A 16,761-nucleotide genomic window follows, 5' to 3' on the forward strand; every position below is an offset into this window, starting at 1 on the left:
TTTCTTGCGTCCTTGCAACATTTTCTTAAACATGTGCACAAACAGTATCTTCTTCATCATCATAATTTCATAGGCTTTTTAGAGTATTTCTCTACTGTTTATACTTGATTTTATTTTAATATATTTCTTCTCTGACTTTGTTATTCATGAGTAGGGTTTACATTTCAGTAAAGTGTGTCATGTATACAGTCTTCTGTTTATTTTCACAAAGGTATATTGTTTTTACAAGTTTCTCTTTTAAGCTTCCATATCAACAGTCTTTCCATAAGGAAGATACTCCCAGAATGTTTTATTTGTGTTTGTTTTACCTTCATAATATTCCATTGTCATTCTAACAAAAAGTATCAGTATGGTTCAGAAAGGAAAGAGAAAGATTTTTTTTTGATGCAAAATCTCCAAATTTGAAACAAAAGATCTCAACGACAATTGAATGTGTCATGCTTGAATATATATTCTGATAAGCAAACATATGGCCCATTCTGTAAAGCTTTATTTGACTTGCTGTGAATTGGATGTTTTGGTGACTTCTGCCTGTATGGAAAATCAAGGACAGAAATCAAGGCTCTTAACTCACAAATATATTGAGTGCAGAAAAGGGAATTTTGTTTAAAGTACCTGATTTGTAAACTCAGAAGCCAGCTCAGTTACTTAAAATTCAGCAGGTTCTATTTGCAACAACCCACTCTCGAAAGTTTTTTTTAATTATAGCTTGTTTTATAACAATGGGTAGGATCTGTAGCCAAATCTGTCCCTGTGAGACATTCAGCAACGGAACAATAGTATAATTATTCCTTCGATCCCTGATTAGCAAAAACAATACAGTAGTTGTACAAAGCTTGAAAGTCTGGTTTTCCGAATAAAACAATCTCACCATGCAGAAGCTCCTCTTAATGCTAATTTCTGTAACTTGCTGTTTGATTCAAGCACATAATTGGGAGTAAAATGCATTTTAGAAGCTAGTATGCAATGGAACGCACTGAACAGTTTTGAAAACAAGTGTTTATACTTTCTTCATTAAAGTTCTGTTTCCAGCACAGCTCATAGCTGATCTGCCATAGGACATTTCAAACACGATATCGCATGGCATGATCTTTCCTCTAGTTCAGACTTTCAGCACTCAAGCCAACAAAATAACTTAAACTATTTCCAGCCCACTTTCTGCCTGTGTGTGAGGGTTTCTGAGAAAATAAAGCAGCAGCAAAGAGCTTAGTCTCACAAGCAGTGCCCAAGCCTCACTGGTATAGCCCACCTTTTCTGGAAAGCCATGCTGAGGAACAATTCCTACCAATTCTTTTGCTTAAGTAAGGATTTCAGGATCGAATTTTTAATGCTCTATGCCACTTTCCAAACCAATAGATTTGTATAGAATGAAATTACGAATTCCGGTATCAGAACACATTTTATGCAGCTAGGAGCGTCAGAAATAAAGTACTTTGGTACAACATTATGTTTTCAGCACTGAAAAATTATGAAACTGATCCAGATGTTTCTAGATTTTCTTTTATTTTCAATTAGAACTCATAGAATCACAGAATGGTTGAGGTTGGAAGGGACCTCTGGAGGCCATCTAGTCCAGCCCCCAATCAAACAGGGACACTCGGAGCCGATTGTTCAGGACTATGTCCAGATGGCTTTTGAATATCTCCAAGGAGGGAGACTCCACAACCTCTCTGGGCCACTCAGTCACCCCATTATTACCTGTTCTGTCACTGGGCACCACTGAATTTCTCATGTGAAGACAACAGAAGTGAGAAAAATAGGACAGAAGAATATGAGGAAGAGAAAACAATAAGCTGTGACTAAAATATCTTTTTAAAATGTTTTTGGTATCTCCAAATAAAATATTTTAGTGAAGAAAACTGAAATACGCTATGTCAAGCACAGGTTCTACTTTTCTGTGCTTGATCAATAAGTTGCGGAATATCCTCACCCTCTACTATCCATTCCTCCTCTCCACCCAAAAGGTCCTGTTGATATTTTTATTGGTATTTTCAAGTACCACAGATATTACTTATATCCAGTAATTCCACAAATTACAATTGTTAGAAAGTACTAGGTATGTATTTGGTTTTGTTGTAGCAGGAAAGCAGCTAGACCTGTTTCATGTGTGGTTGATTTGATATAATTTTGGTTGTTACTATTATTAAGAAAAGTATGGGCTGGCTGACCACCTGATCTGAAAACAGAAAAAAATATGTCTTCCTATTACGCTTGAACTGTCCTTTTATCAGGCCTGGAGTTTGCTGTCCTTTATTGCCATCCAAAATACAGAATTAATTCTTCCCTGTATCTCTTGTGGGTGTGAAGTCATGCTTCACCTGGATGAGCTTTATAGAATCCTCTGCAATAGGTGATTAAAAAAGAGAATGATTCCATGTAACTGGCATTAATTGCTTTCCTGATTTTTAAACTCAGCCCAGGTTCAAAGAACTGTTGAGACAAATTGTTCTGAATTATATATTGAAATCACTTTGACACAGGTTAAAATCATATTGTTTTGACTGAATTTTCCTTTCAGTTTTGTGTGTCACATAAAAATGATGTGCTATTTCCTGATTAGAAATAAAGACTGGATGTTTTTCAGGACCTGAATAAAACCCATATTCCTCCCCCCACCCCAAATGATGGTTTATGACTGAATATGTCACAGATTTTAGATTTGAATTTTGGCCAAGTGTTGTGGACCTGAACCATAACCTTACCTCATGCTGTATATAATCCTGCATATGTTCTAGCATAATTAAAATTGTAATTACTTGTTATCATTAGTCCCAGTGTTGTACCAACTACAAACCCCATTATTCAGAATAACTTGATTCTGTCTTTAGGTAAAAAGAATTGAAGGCTGCATTCGTTTGCGTGATGGAGTGGATAAATACAAACATATTCTGAGCATGTTTTAGGATTTTTTTCTGAAAGAAGAGTCCCTGATACTATTGCAGAGAGTAGAAATTCAATGTACAAATGAAGGGGTGTCAGCCTGTGTGCCAGGTGCCGGCTGCTGGGGCCAAGTGTCTGCACCTTCCCCAAACCGGGTGTACATGGGGTGGCACATGGATTCACTGGCAAACTCCAAGCTGGACCAGCTGGCAAGTAGGATGCCCCAGGTCCAGGCGGGGGTATCAGGTGGGCAGAGGATCCGTGGTGGTATCTGGGAGGACCCATGAGAGTGGTGTGCCCATAGGATGAGTGTTCTGTGTGTGCAGTGATCGCCCAGCTGGACCAGCCAGGAAGTCGGGGACCTGTGGGGCAGGTAAGGGGGGGCAGGGATCCAGGCAGAGGTGCTGGGCGGGCAGAGGGGCCGTGCCAGTGCTCCGGGATCCACAAATGCTTGTGTGCCTGTGCATGTGGAGAGTGTGGTGTGTGCGCTGCACCGGTGACCTTCTGCCTCTGCCAGCCCAAGAGGAGGAGGGGACGTGGCTGTGTGTGCCTGTGTCTGGTGTGAGCCCTCAGTGTGGGTGCTGCTGGAGGCAGCGCCTTGCCTGTGGCTGCCTGTGTAGCCACAGCTGTGGTCTTGTCGGTGTCCTCTGTGGGTGTCTTCATGCGTGTGTGTCTGGGATACACACTCAGTCTCAGTACTGCAGCAGCTTTGCTAGTGCACAGAGGAAAGTGGCAGACGCACCCCTCAGCCTGGGCAGCGACCCTGGGTCTCCAGCCACTGAGCTGGGCTCCAGTGGCTGGGCAGGAGGGTCCTGGACCAGGGAAGCTGGAGGAGTTGGCCAGATATCACATCACTTAACACCCTCCAGCTCCTCCCAGTAGCTTGACTGACCGTCTTCCCTTGTGATTAATATGATATGCCTAATCTTAAGCATTCGCTCTGGGTGTTTGTAGAAGGCTTTTTTTCCCCTCATTGTTTTGATGACACGGCTTAGTCCAAAGTTTCTTGATAAAATTCCTGCTACCCATTCATTATCTCTGGAACTTGATCACTGTTTACATGACCTTTAGATTTTTTTATTGTCTTTTGTGATTTGTGGGGTCCTCAGTGAGAGGCTCAGAAAGCCAAGCCGATATATTTTGCTCTTATAATTTAAAATACGGATTTAAAAATTTATAGCATTATCAGCTGAGAGTTGCCAATATTAGTGTCAGGCCTGTGCCATTTACTGACTCACTGCTCACCTGTCAGTAGAGTCAGAGGAGATTTTGGCTAGTATGAGGAGCTTTTGTTACCCAAGATCAGTATTTTTACTACATAACTCATGAAACTGGACATTTTTGTAATTATGTATTTCTCTGTTTATTTGGGTGGTTAATTAATTACTGGGGTTTAATTATTTTGCAGAATCTTAAATTGAAATTTTCATCTCTTCCCTTATTTTAAGGTTTTATTTTCTCATAGAGTCTTTTAGTTAAAAAAAAACAAAACACCAAAGTAATCTCCTCTTCCTGTGCTTCTTACTTGATTTTACTAGTGACATAAATTCTTACTTTGGAAAAACAGATCTCTAACTTCAGGTTACTGAAAATAAATGAAGGAAGAGAATATTTTAAGCTGTACCGTGGTATATTTCTATTTTGTTCATATTGAAGGGAAAGAATCTGCTAGAGATTCCAAAAATATTGTTCAGGGTAGCAAGTCCAGAATGAAAAAGTTGTAAGAAAAAATAACAAAGTGTGAGGTAAAAGTTTGAATAGTGATAATATATAGAGTTAGGTCCTCTGTTGATGTAAACGAATACAACCCAATGACTCAGAGGATCTGTTTGATTTTGCTATAGCTGGATTGTAATCCTAAAGCTAGAAAAGGAACTTAAAAGCAAAATGCTAATTATAAAATCACAGCCCAGAGCAAAGAATATTACATTTATTTCTATACTGAATTACACAGTAATCCAAAATTGACTTAATCAACTATCTATGTCTGCCCAAGGGAGATGAATAAAAAGAAACCTGGTAGAGGATATTGATCATCATGTAAAATGGTAGCAATTACCATTAACAAATAGTTTTTAATAAGCAAATATACAGTTAGTACTATTAATTTTAGGTTTTCCTCATTAACAAGAAAAAAAATTGTGAAAAAAAGAAAGGGCAAAAAAAAAGGAGAGTCAGGGCCTGATGCTTTTTTCCATTAACTTCAGGAAAACTTACTTAGATTTGGGATGGACATCTGATTTTAACTACTTAAAAATTGGTAACTAGTGGAAGATACCTGTTGTAGTATCTGCATCTTCCTGATGCTCCTTTTTCTACTGTCTTTGTAGAAATCTTGAATGATTAGCTTAGATGTAACCCATAACTTTCAGATAGCTAATATTAATAAGAAAGTAACCACTAAACTAAACAGTTATTGAGCTTAAGGCAAACTTTGTGAATATCTTCTTTATTCTAAACCAATCTAGCTAACCGGATCACTCAGGCTCCCTGCTGCAGAAACTAATTTTTGTGGGAAGATGTGCTTAACTTAATTTAACCAGTCTCTTGAGATGCTCTTGAACTAGTTGTTTGTGATGCTTCAGAGATGCAGTATTTTGATCCATGAAGACCTGTAATATTCCTTTCATGAATCCCACAGTCACGGTTGCTAAACAATTCGCAGCAGTGCTAACGGCTCTGGAGCTCATGGGGAATCACTGTATCATTCTGTGGCCACAATTCACAAAGTTGGGTTATTTCTCCAGATCAGAGAGAGGTTCAAAATCAATAATGGTTAACTAAACCAAGTGTACACTGCAGGTTTTTCTTCTTTTTTTTTTTTTTTTTTTTGAGATGTCTGTGGGGGCTTTTTAAGAAGTTCAGGAAAATTTGTAATTCTGGCTCTCATTCACTCTGTTGTTTTAAACAAAGTATGTGCTATTTCTGTTTCTTTTACCAGAGTGATAATAGCTTATTCCATCATTGCATTCTGTGATTCTTTGCTGACCACTGTGATTTCACAGATATATTATCAATCTTAAATATCCATATTAGTTAGATAATTGATGTCAGTTAAATATCCTCATAGTTATGAATTTATATATCCTTCTATTCCTGGAAGATGACAGCCATTTTCACTGGTTTAACTTGGTGGACTTTTTTTTCCAGTATGAACAGCCACAATACAGGTTTTAACCACAGAAATATATACCTATGTCCTTTGCTTTTTATAACATAGTTTGCAATGCTTTCTGCTTCTCAGAGTTTTTATAGATCATGCTTTTGAAAATATGATAAATACACCTAACTGTCTACTGACCACTTTCTTATGAGAAGCTTACTTCACAGATGAGCATGTGCAGACCTTTGAAATTTGGCTCTCCTGCCTGCCATCTTCCCTGGGTTGCTCTAAAAGCAAGCAAAACCAAACCAAAACAAAATGACAAGAAAACACAATAATAATTGCCTCATAAACATTGCCACGAATCTATCTGTATGTCAAAAGTTTAAAAGAAAATAAAAAAAGAGTCAGGAGAACAGAAAAGAAGAGCACTAATCAGCGTGTCCTGTGCTCTTCTTTGTAGTCCCAGCGCCGTGTTACATTTCACCTCCCCGATGGCTCCCAGGAAAGCTGCAGTGACAGTGGTCTGGGAGACCACGAGCCGGTGGGTGGTGGAACCCTGATCTCACACCCTCTCCCTCTGGTTCAGCCGCAGGACGAATTCTACGACCAGGCTTCACCGGACAAGAGGACTGAAGCTGATGGCAACTCTGACCCCAACTCGGGTGAGTCACTGTCAGTGCTCTGCTTATCTGAGTTGCTTTGGTAGCTTGGTTACTTTCTTTTTCATCCCTTTGAGCTCTGCAATGGTAGAGATGTCTTTAAGCACGTGCAAAAATATTTGGTCGTGATAGCTTATAACGCTTGGTAGGAAATAATGTAATTTGCCCAAAGTGCCCCATGTAATTCGACTGTAGAAACAAAAATATATCCAATGAGAAAAAAACAGCTCCAGAAGAATTGCACAGTAAGTGAGAACAGCTGGGAAGAAGGAAGTCCCACAAGGTAGCAACCTTTTCTTGATGTTTGTAGTGCTGTTGCTGTTTAGCATTGGACTTTGTTTTAAGAAGGTCATTCTAAACACACATTTAAAGAGCAAGGACAGGGAGATTGCACTGTCTGTTAGACTAATCTAGAAAACAGTAAAGAAGTGAAGTATCCAAATTTCTATTACAAACACACCTACAATTCCTCTTTCTAACAGCAAGAACCACAGGGTTTGTTTATGAATGGCATGATGTTCTGCTTTTTGGAACTGCGGGATATGCACTTTTATACAAATATTAAGTATGTGCAGTTTGGTTTGGGAATTTCTTCCTTTGTTCTTCTTCTCTATAACAGATTTATATTATTGCAGTGTTTGTGACAGTACTAAAAAATAAAGCGAGATCTTAACTGATACTTTGACTAGTATTTTGACATTGGAATGTGGAGATATGAACATACTGGAAACTGGGAGGGAGCAGTAACACTGCCCTTAAGCCTCTTGTTTTCTGTCTAGAATGTGGAGACAAAGGTTAAAAGTCCTATCTATGCTCTTGGAAGGTAATTGAACTTGAGTTCTCTTGCGTCCCAGGGGTATAGACATAGTTTCTCGCTCTGGCGTTTCTCCCTTTTGTAGAGATGAATAATTGTCACTAGGCAGGTATAAACAAGGAGGGAAGGTGGCCCTGGGACCTGATGTGCAATATTAAGGTTCATGTTCCCATTTGAGCAGAGCTGGATCTGAATGATGACATTTAAACCATAGTAGACGAGAATGCGAACTGTGGAATATTGACCTTAGAAACATTTTTCTCATTCTTTTTATGGGAGGACAGAGAGGGTGTGTTGGGTGAGACTCTACAAAAAAACAATTTGAAATGCTTTACGGACTCAAAGTTGTGTTCTGGTTTCCTTTTCCCTTTTCCCGTTTTCCTTTCCCTTGATATGACACCTGCATTTTATTTTCTTTACCAAAACAGAAGCGTTGTTGGAACTATGATCTTAAACCCCAAAACTGTCAAAATACAGAGAACTATAAAAGAATAGCAACTATGAATGGATTGACTCTGGAGCAAGAATGTATGTCTGCCTAAGCAAGCGAGGAGCTTAAGTGGAATTATCCTGTTAATTCTCTGACCACATATGAAACGTGTGAAAGATTTAACGAGATCAGAGAGGAGTTCTAAGACAGCATCACGTGTTGGCACTGTCACATTGGCTTCACTGACTTTGAACTGCACATGACTTCAAAATGTGACATAAAAATCCTCCAGGAGAGTTAGGAAAAATGTGCTTAGTAAACTTTACACCAAGCTATTAAGAATCATAGAATCATAGAGTCATAGAATGTCCTGAGTTGGAAGGGACCCACAAGGATCATCAAGTTCATCTCCTGTCCCTGCACAGGACAACCTCAAAATTTACACCATATCTCTGAGGGCGTTGTCCAAGTGCTTCTTGAATAGCGTCAGGCTTGGTGCCATGACTGCCTCCCTGGGGAGCCTGTTCCAGTGCTCCACCACCCTCTGGGTGAAGAACCTTGTCCTAATATCCAACCTAAACCTCCCTGGCACATCTTCCTGCCATTCCCTCGGGTCCTGTCATTGGTCACCAGAGAGAAGAGATCAGTGCCTGCCCCTCCTCCCCTTGTGAGGAAGCTGCAGACCATGATGAGGTCTGCCCTCAGTCTCCTCTTCTCCAGGCTGAACAAACCAAGTGACTTTAGCTGCTTCTCATATGGTTTCTCCTCTAAATCTTTCACCAACTTCATGGCCCTCCTCTGGACACTCTCTAGTAGCTTTATATCCTTAATATACTGTGGCGCCCAACACTGCCCACAGCACTTGAGGTGAGGCCGCACCAGCACAGAGCAGAGCAGGACAATCACCTCCCTCGACTGTCTGCAGTGCAGGGCTTGATGCACCCCAGGACACGGTTGGCCCTCTGGGGTGCCAGGGCACACGGTTGGCTAGTGTAAAATGTGTTTTTAGACCTTCTGTGTCAAGCACATTGTGCAAACCTGTATATTAATCATGATTAATCCATCACTAATACAGAGACTATTAGAAAATTAGAGCAAATAAGTGTTCTTTAAATCTATGTGAAAAGTCTTAATATGTCTGTAGTTACACCCGCTTAGGTTTGGGGATGCTAAATTCATGGCAAATTTATGAAAATCTAACCATCAAGCTGTAATGATGATTAGTGAAATATTGAAGTATAGGTTTTTCACCTTTTATCAGACTAAATTAGGAGAGACATTGAAATAGTGCATTCCATATCTCATCAAATCTCACAAACTAAGAAGGGAATGATATGATCATTACTGTCACAGAAATCATCCTAGGAAAACCCAAGACAGGAAGGGAGTGATGCTGCCCATTAGATGGATTTGACTTTTGCATCTTATTCTGTATCAGGTAATTGCCTAGGCACTGTGTCAAAAGTTATTTTGCTACTGGAGGCACAAGTTTTTGGATGAGAAGTGAAATGGAGTTTAAAGCAGTTTATGGTTATTGAAAATCCTGTGGCAAGTTTCAGAAGAGAAAAATGCTATCTGGTGATTGGCCAAAACTAGTTTGTGGGTATTTACATATGTTCCAGGTTAAAATAGCTGATGTAGTATCATTTCAACATTGTATTCTTTGACAATTCTAAACTGAATTTCTAGTTCTATTGCAGTGAAATGTTAAATAGTTGTATTTAACAGTAGAGGTAGTTTCATTTCAGTGGCTATTTAAATGATTGCTGTTTATGAAAATGCTTGGGGCATGGTAAGGTAAAAGATACAGCTATAAAGTAAGGAAAAACTCTTAGTGGAGAGTACTAGTATTACCATGTACATGTACTGCTGCCAGTTTTGGATGATAAATGTTGCAGAACAATATTTTATTTTGATTTTAATTATTTCAACTGAAGAGAAAGAGAAGTGCTTATGGGAATATTTTCTAATGATCTCCAAGAATAAAACCTGCACAAAAAATACAGATTTATCCCACTGTATTTTTACAAAAGTTCATTCTTAGTAAAGGTTTGCTTCAGCTCATAGGAATATGATGTTCATCTTGATAGTAAAGTCCTTGGCTCATGGTGAGAGCAATTTTGGTTAATGGCTTTAATGCTGAGTGAATTGTGTGGTTTGTTATTGTACACTCTGAAGCTGTGTGAATAAAAATGCAGTCATTGCTTCTCAATATTTGTGTGTTGCTATTTTAATTCTATCTGAAGAGTGACCAAGGCCCAGGTCTTCAAAACCTGAAATAGAAAAAAAAGATTAGTTAAAAGTCTTGATAACTTATTACAAAAAGGTATGAGAAACCTTGTTGCCATATTTTCTTGCAATCATTAGCTTCTACAGAGACACCAGGGCTACAGTTATGAGATTTAATGAAAGACATACACAGTGAGAGTACATTCATCTAGCTAATCTTAAAAGAGCAATCTCTCTCACTGGGGGAAACCAAAATGAAGAGAGATGCCAAACACTAGCATCGTGAGCCACACACTGTCACTGGTTATGAGAGGAAGGCAACAAGACAGAAATATGAAGTAAAAAATAAAATTTATAAGAACTTTAATAGTGATGTGTATAGTTCAAGTTTGGTTTTTATTACTCAAACCTGTCTTCTTTGTATAGAGTCCTTTATTTTAACTTAAGGGTTTCGTTCAGTTCTCTAAGACACATTTTCCATTTCACCATTGTTAATTGACCAGTAGTAGTCTGCTGTCAGAGGACTATGCTGTTAGCCCACCAGTTGTGACTTCCTTATATTTCACCTTTGTCTCGTTTGCACTCTTACGTGCTTTATAAGAATTCTTCCATCAGTCAGCAACAATTCAGTGTGTAAAAAGCAACATAATGCTACAGAGTGACACCAGCACTGTGGTTTTGTTATGCATTATTAAATGGTAATAACAACAAGTGATGCAAATTTACTACAGGAATTCTCATTATTCAAGAGTCATGGTAATGATGATATAATTTTGGATACAATATTGATTTGTAAGGAAAATATGTTACAATATTTTATAGCATTTAAATGCAGCAATTAACAATCTCAGCCTTGCCTTGCTGACCATGACTTTGCCAGAAGCATGGGCCAAGAGGAAGGGAAAACAGCATGACATTACCTGGCTACATTGTTTGTCACCACGATGACAAACAAAAGAGAAAGATTTTAAGTATTATAGTGTTGAGAGCTTGTTAAAAAAACCCCAACAAAATAAAACAAGGCACATGCTAAAACAGTGATTCTATAATTTCTTGGAAACTAATGGTTTTGTATAATCTGAACTGTGCTTTGATGTGTGGAATGCTGACTTCACATATTCTCCAAATGAACGCTATCTTTTACATTTGGAGGGTGTGTATGTTACGCTTCCTATAAAAACTAAAGGAAGATATTCCAAAGATCAATCAGGTGATTAAAGTTCTTTACCTTTTAGTATATCAGATAAAAATTTAGAAGACAAAAAGTTTCTTTAGGATCTAAAAAGAAAGGGTCACTGTAAAATTATATTTACTGGTATGACTTTATAGCCTCTCTTACTATCAAAAATCCAGCTTTTTTAATGGTTTTAAATACATGTATCAGGAAGTGTACTTTTAACACAAACAGCTTCATCATGAGTTACATTAAAAGCGAACAGCTGTAATGTATTTTAAAGTGAATTATTTCTTCAGTAATCATTCAAAAGAAAAGTGTGGTTTTGTTTGCCAGCAGTCAGGTGCAGAATGTTATTTTTCATAAGAGGTGTGATTTTCACTGGCATAAACACCCCCCCCCCCCCCCCCCTTAGTAGTGAAAAATTCTTTCACTGTGGTTTAGTAAAGGTTGTCAGGGACTCAAGTTTAGATTGGAATTGTTAATGTGTCTAAGGGTTTCATGTGGCAGAGCTGTGCTATACAACTGTATGAAGGAAAAATGTGCCTCCTAGTGTAAAGAAGGGGGAAAATGCACTTTCAAGAAAATGCTTGATAAATCACATTTTGATAGCTGCAAGCTGTGGATGTGATTCATTTTTCTTCAAAGAGATAAAGAGGAATAGCGTATATTTAGTGGAGTGTTAGAACTGCTCTGGGGAGACAGCCTATTATACACTGTGGATGAATCTATGCAATAATTCCAATGGTTTAAAACCAGACAGAAATATAATATTTATGTCTTCTGATATATGTTTATGAAGCTAAGTAAATGCTTGTCTAATTTCTATGCCTCATTAACAAGTAGTATCAATATATGTTACATAACACAAAGTAATAGCTTTATAAAAACAGGGAGCGGTAGAAAAATTTGTAACAAAAACACTGTCTTGTGTTACTTTTACTTACCGTTACTTAGTAAAAAGGATGACCTTCAAATTAAGTAGACTATTCTATTATGTACTAAGTTACTAATTACAGATTCCAAAGCAATTCCATGTTCTTGGAAGTAACGTTATAATGCTGTCTACCAATAATACTGTTTGTGGATAGCATTTTTTTTTTTTCCCCCAGTACATAAAAAATTGTATGGATAAATGGGGCTGATCAATGCCTGAGCTCCCACATTTTAATAATCCTAATATATGGTGGTTTAGTCAAGTGATGTCAGGGGCACTAAATCATACTAAAAGTCCAGTAATAAGTAGGAATATCTCTGTGGCAGTGGTTTAATTATGATTAAAGTTCAGAGTAATGGCAAGATTGTCTTGTATTACACTTGGTCATATGATAGGGTCCCATGTGGAGAAGCTAAGCCTTTCATGCAAAGAGCTTTGGTTTTACAGTGTCACTATCATTACACCCAGTGGGTGATGATGGTTTAACCTTGCGGGCGTACCTTCTGCTTAATCTTGCCTTTCATTTTGCTGCCTCAGAAGTTTCTTGTCATTCTTGGTAATATTGGAGTCCATAGCTGAACATCCTAAGGTGTAGGAAGAAATGTTACTCTGTTAAAGCCTAGCTTTAGATAAATCACTGTCCATAGTTATTCTTGTGTTTTCATAATATGAGACTCTGTGTGAACTAAAATAGGAACATTTGCCTTTGAGTCATTTCCTCCATTTCATTAAACACATGGTCATACCTCACACAGAATCTAACACTGTCACATTTAGCTACAGGCAAGTAGGAGTAAGAAAAACGAGTCAAGTTGGTGAATTAGCCTACTGAAGAGCTATAAAATAGTCTGAAGTCTGAATTCAATCTTAGCCCATGCATTCATTTCTTTAAAAAGATAAATAAAAACTGAGAGCCATAAGAAGTATTGCTATCTCTTTACATCTTTTTGCTGCCTCATTACAGTAAGGATTTAAAAATTGTCTTGGTTTAGAAAAGCCACTGTGCTACATCTGTTCCTGTTCTGCTCTCTTTTCGCCCATACACCAAAGCTAATTGGAGTGTAAATCAGGATGGCATAGCCATTGAATGGGCAGCAAGAGGGGAACTTGTCCCATCGCTTCTGTAAGATGAACACCTAATGTGCCTGAACTTCCTAGCTGCTGCTGCCATCCATGACGAGGAATTGCAGGCCCTCAACAGAGAGCTGAAAAGGCTAGATGGAGCATGGGGACTAGTCAAACTTGTAAGAAAAATTTAGAAAGGTTAGAGTATTAAAGGGAGGGGAAGGACACACATTAGGCGAAAGCTGGTGCCTGTGACTGCCATCGTTGCTGATACATAGGACAGTTTAAAACCACAGATGCTTTTGCCAGTGGTGCAGGCTAAAACAAAAGACTGATTTAAGGAATTGCTAAGAGTTATTTTCTCCTATCGGTAAGAGTTATCTCCTAAGAAGGCTTTTTTTCTTATCACAGTAAGCCCAAAACTGCTGCAGAGATTCATAGATTTTTTAAGTTTTAAAGCATTATTATCTAGTCAAACCTCTGTCATAGAACAGTGCCCAGAATTTCATACAAGATTTCTTAAATCAAGCCTGTATTTCAAAATAGTCCAGTGAGTTATTGCTCTTGGTGTTTGTATTGGGTTTACATGGCAAGGTTGGGGGAGGGGGCTGCAGGGGGTGCTTCTATGAGAAGAGACCAGTGGCTGCCCCCCTTATTAGACAGAGCCAGTTCCTACTGGATCCAAAAGAGACCCACTTCTGCCCAAAGCTGTGCAACAGCTGGGAGAGAAGTATAAGAAAAATGTGAGAGAAACAACTCTGCAGATACCAAGGTCAGTGAAGGAGGGGGAGGAGGTGCTCCAGGCACCAGAGCAGAGATTCCCCTGCAGCCTGTGAAGACAACCATGGTGTCCCCTGCGGCCCATGGAGGACCCCACACCAGACCAAGTAGATATCCCCTGAAGGAAGCTGCAGCCTGTGAAGAGCCCACAGAGGAGCAGGATCCTGGCAGGAGCTGCAGCCCATGGGGGACCCAGACTGGAACAGTCTGTTCCTGAAGGCCTGTACCCTGTACAAAGAACCCATGCTGGAACAGTTAGTGAAGGACTCTATCCCTTGGAAGGGACCCGGTGTTGGAGCAGGGGAGCAGTGTGATGAGGAAGGAGTGGCAGAGATGAAGTGTTATCAACTGACTGAACTCCCATTCCCTGTCACCCCTGCACCACTCAGCAGGGAGCGGGAAGGGGGAGAAGCCAGAAGAGTAGGGAATGAAGGAGTGAAGTTGAGCCTGGGAAGAAAGAAGGGGTGGGGGGAAAGTGGTTTTAGTTGTTTTTATTTCTCACAATCCTACTCTATTTTTAATCAGCAATAAATTAAATTAGTCTTCCCCAAGTTGAGTCAGTTCTGCTGGTGACAGTAAATGGTGAGTGATCTCCTTTATCTCAACCCATGAGCTTTTCCATCTCATTTTCTTCCCCTGTCTTGCTGAGGAGGGGGAGAGATAGAGTGGCTTGGTGGGCACCCCGCCAAGGTTAACCTACAAGAATGTTAAAGTAGGTACTTTATTCCCAGTCTGAAAGCATTTACCTTGAGTCTCTAGCTCTTGTCTGTGAGACTGTGCCATCCTTTGCCAACAGGAAGTCTTCGACTTCCAGAAGTGTATAGATATTTGAGGCCCAAGGTACTATTTTGACCAGTACAGCCCCTTGCATAATACAGGTCAGAAATCTTAGCCTATAACTTACAAAAAAGTGCCTATCATCTGCTTGTATCTATGGCATATGTTTCAGAATTATTCCTTAATGTAATGGTCTTCAGTGATAGAGGAAACAGTATTCTGATGCTTACTGACTTGGACTGAATTAAATTTTCATGTTTAATTTGATAAACCAGGAATTTGGTATCATAGAACCATAGAACCATAGAATGGTTTGGGTTGGAAGGGACCTTTAGAAGTCATCTAGACCAACCCCCCCCCGCAATGAGCAGGGACATCTTCAACTAGATCAGGTTTCTCAGTGCCCCATCCAACATGACTGTGTTGGACTGTTTCTAGGGATGGGGCCTCCGCAACCTCTCTGGGCAATCTGTTCCAGTGTTTCACCACCCTCATTGTAAAAATGTTTTTCCTTAGATCTACCCAACTTTAATTAAAAACCATTACCTCTTGTCCTGTCACAACAGGCCTTGCTAAAGAGATCCATTGACCACTATCCTCTGGATGCAACCATCCAACCAATTCCTCATCCACTGAACAGTCCACCCATCAAATCTGTTTAGATTTAGAGAGAAGGATGTTGTGGGGAACCATGTCAAAGGCCTTACAGAAGTCCAGGTAGATGACATCCGTAGCTCTTCCCTTGTCCACTGATGTAGTCACTCCCTCCTAGAAGGCTACTATGTGGTCAGGCAAGACTTGCCCTTGGTAAAGCTATGCTGGCTGCCTCGGACCACCTCCCTGTCCTCCATGTGCCTTAGCATAGTTTCTAGGAGGATCTGTTCCATGATCTTCCCAGGCACACAGGTGAGGCTGACAGGACAGTAGTTCCCCGGGTCCTCTTCTCTACCCCTTTTAAAGATGGGCACAATGTTTCCCTTCTTCCAGTCCCCAGGAACTTCACCTGACTGCCATGACTTTTCAAATATCATGGAGAGTGGCTTGGCAATTGCATCAGCCAATTCACTCAGGACTCTGGGATGCATCTGATCAGGTTCCATAGACTTGTGTATATCCAGGTTCCTCAGGTGGTCAGGAACCTGATCTTACCTTACAGTGGGAGGGTCTTTATCCCCCTGGTCTTCTTCCTGTGGTCCATCAGCTTGGGAGGGGTGTGGAGAGAGGTTACCAGTGAAGACTGAGGCAAAAATGTTGTTGAGTACCTCAGCCTTCTCCTCGTCTGTTGATATTAGGTCACCATTCTCATTCATGGGGGCGAGTATGCTTTCTTTGACTTTCCTGTTCTGGTTGACATACCTGTAGAAGCCTTTCTTGTTATTCATTGCATCCCTTGCCAAATTCCAGCTCCAGCCGTGCCTTGGCCCTCCTGACCCCATCACTACACAACCAGGTGCATCCCTATACTCTTCCCAGGATACCTGTCCCTGCCTTCACTGCCTGTGCAGTTCCCTCTTGCTCTTTAGTTTGACCAGCAGGTCCTGACTCAGCCGTGCTGGTTTCTTTCCTTGCTTGCCTGATTTCTTACATCTGGGAACTGAGACCTCTTGTGCTGTATGTATCCATAGTTTAGACATGGTGTTCAAATCATCTTGGATCTGCAATGAATTGGTTAGTCCTTTCTAGTATATTGAATGTTGCAATATTTTGTTATTGAGCATTTTTCTTTTTTTTTGAATGTTAGTCCCATTTCTGGTCCGAACACAAAAGAACAGTGAATCATTCATTCCTATCTAATGCTTTTACAGATAAACAATTTTCAGTTAAATATTCACAATAAGAAAAATAAGACAAAACTCTTCTAAAACACAGATATTTTTTTTTAAGTACAATTTCTCTCTTTATCATTCATT

The 16,761-nt window shown here is 39.6% G+C and overlaps 1 protein-coding gene across 2 annotated transcripts in view; it reads left to right on the forward strand.

Annotated features, from left to right (window-relative positions):
- Window positions 1-16,761, forward strand: part of PCDH9 (protocadherin 9) — a 699,593-nt gene that overhangs the window by 439,176 nt on the left and 243,656 nt on the right. The window contains exon 3 of one of the 2 annotated variants that reach the window (XM_064440769.1): window positions 6,447-6,648. In XM_064440769.1, coding sequence (XP_064296839.1) covers window positions 6,447-6,648 — 202 coding nt within the window. The remainder of the gene's footprint in view (window positions 1-6,446; window positions 6,649-16,761) is intronic. The other variant, XM_064440770.1, reaches the window with a different exon arrangement.

The sequence above is a fragment of the Phalacrocorax carbo genome, chromosome 1 (genome assembly GCF_963921805.1).
Source record: "Phalacrocorax carbo chromosome 1, bPhaCar2.1, whole genome shotgun sequence".
NCBI classification, from domain to species: Eukaryota; Metazoa; Chordata; class Aves; order Suliformes; family Phalacrocoracidae; genus Phalacrocorax; species Phalacrocorax carbo.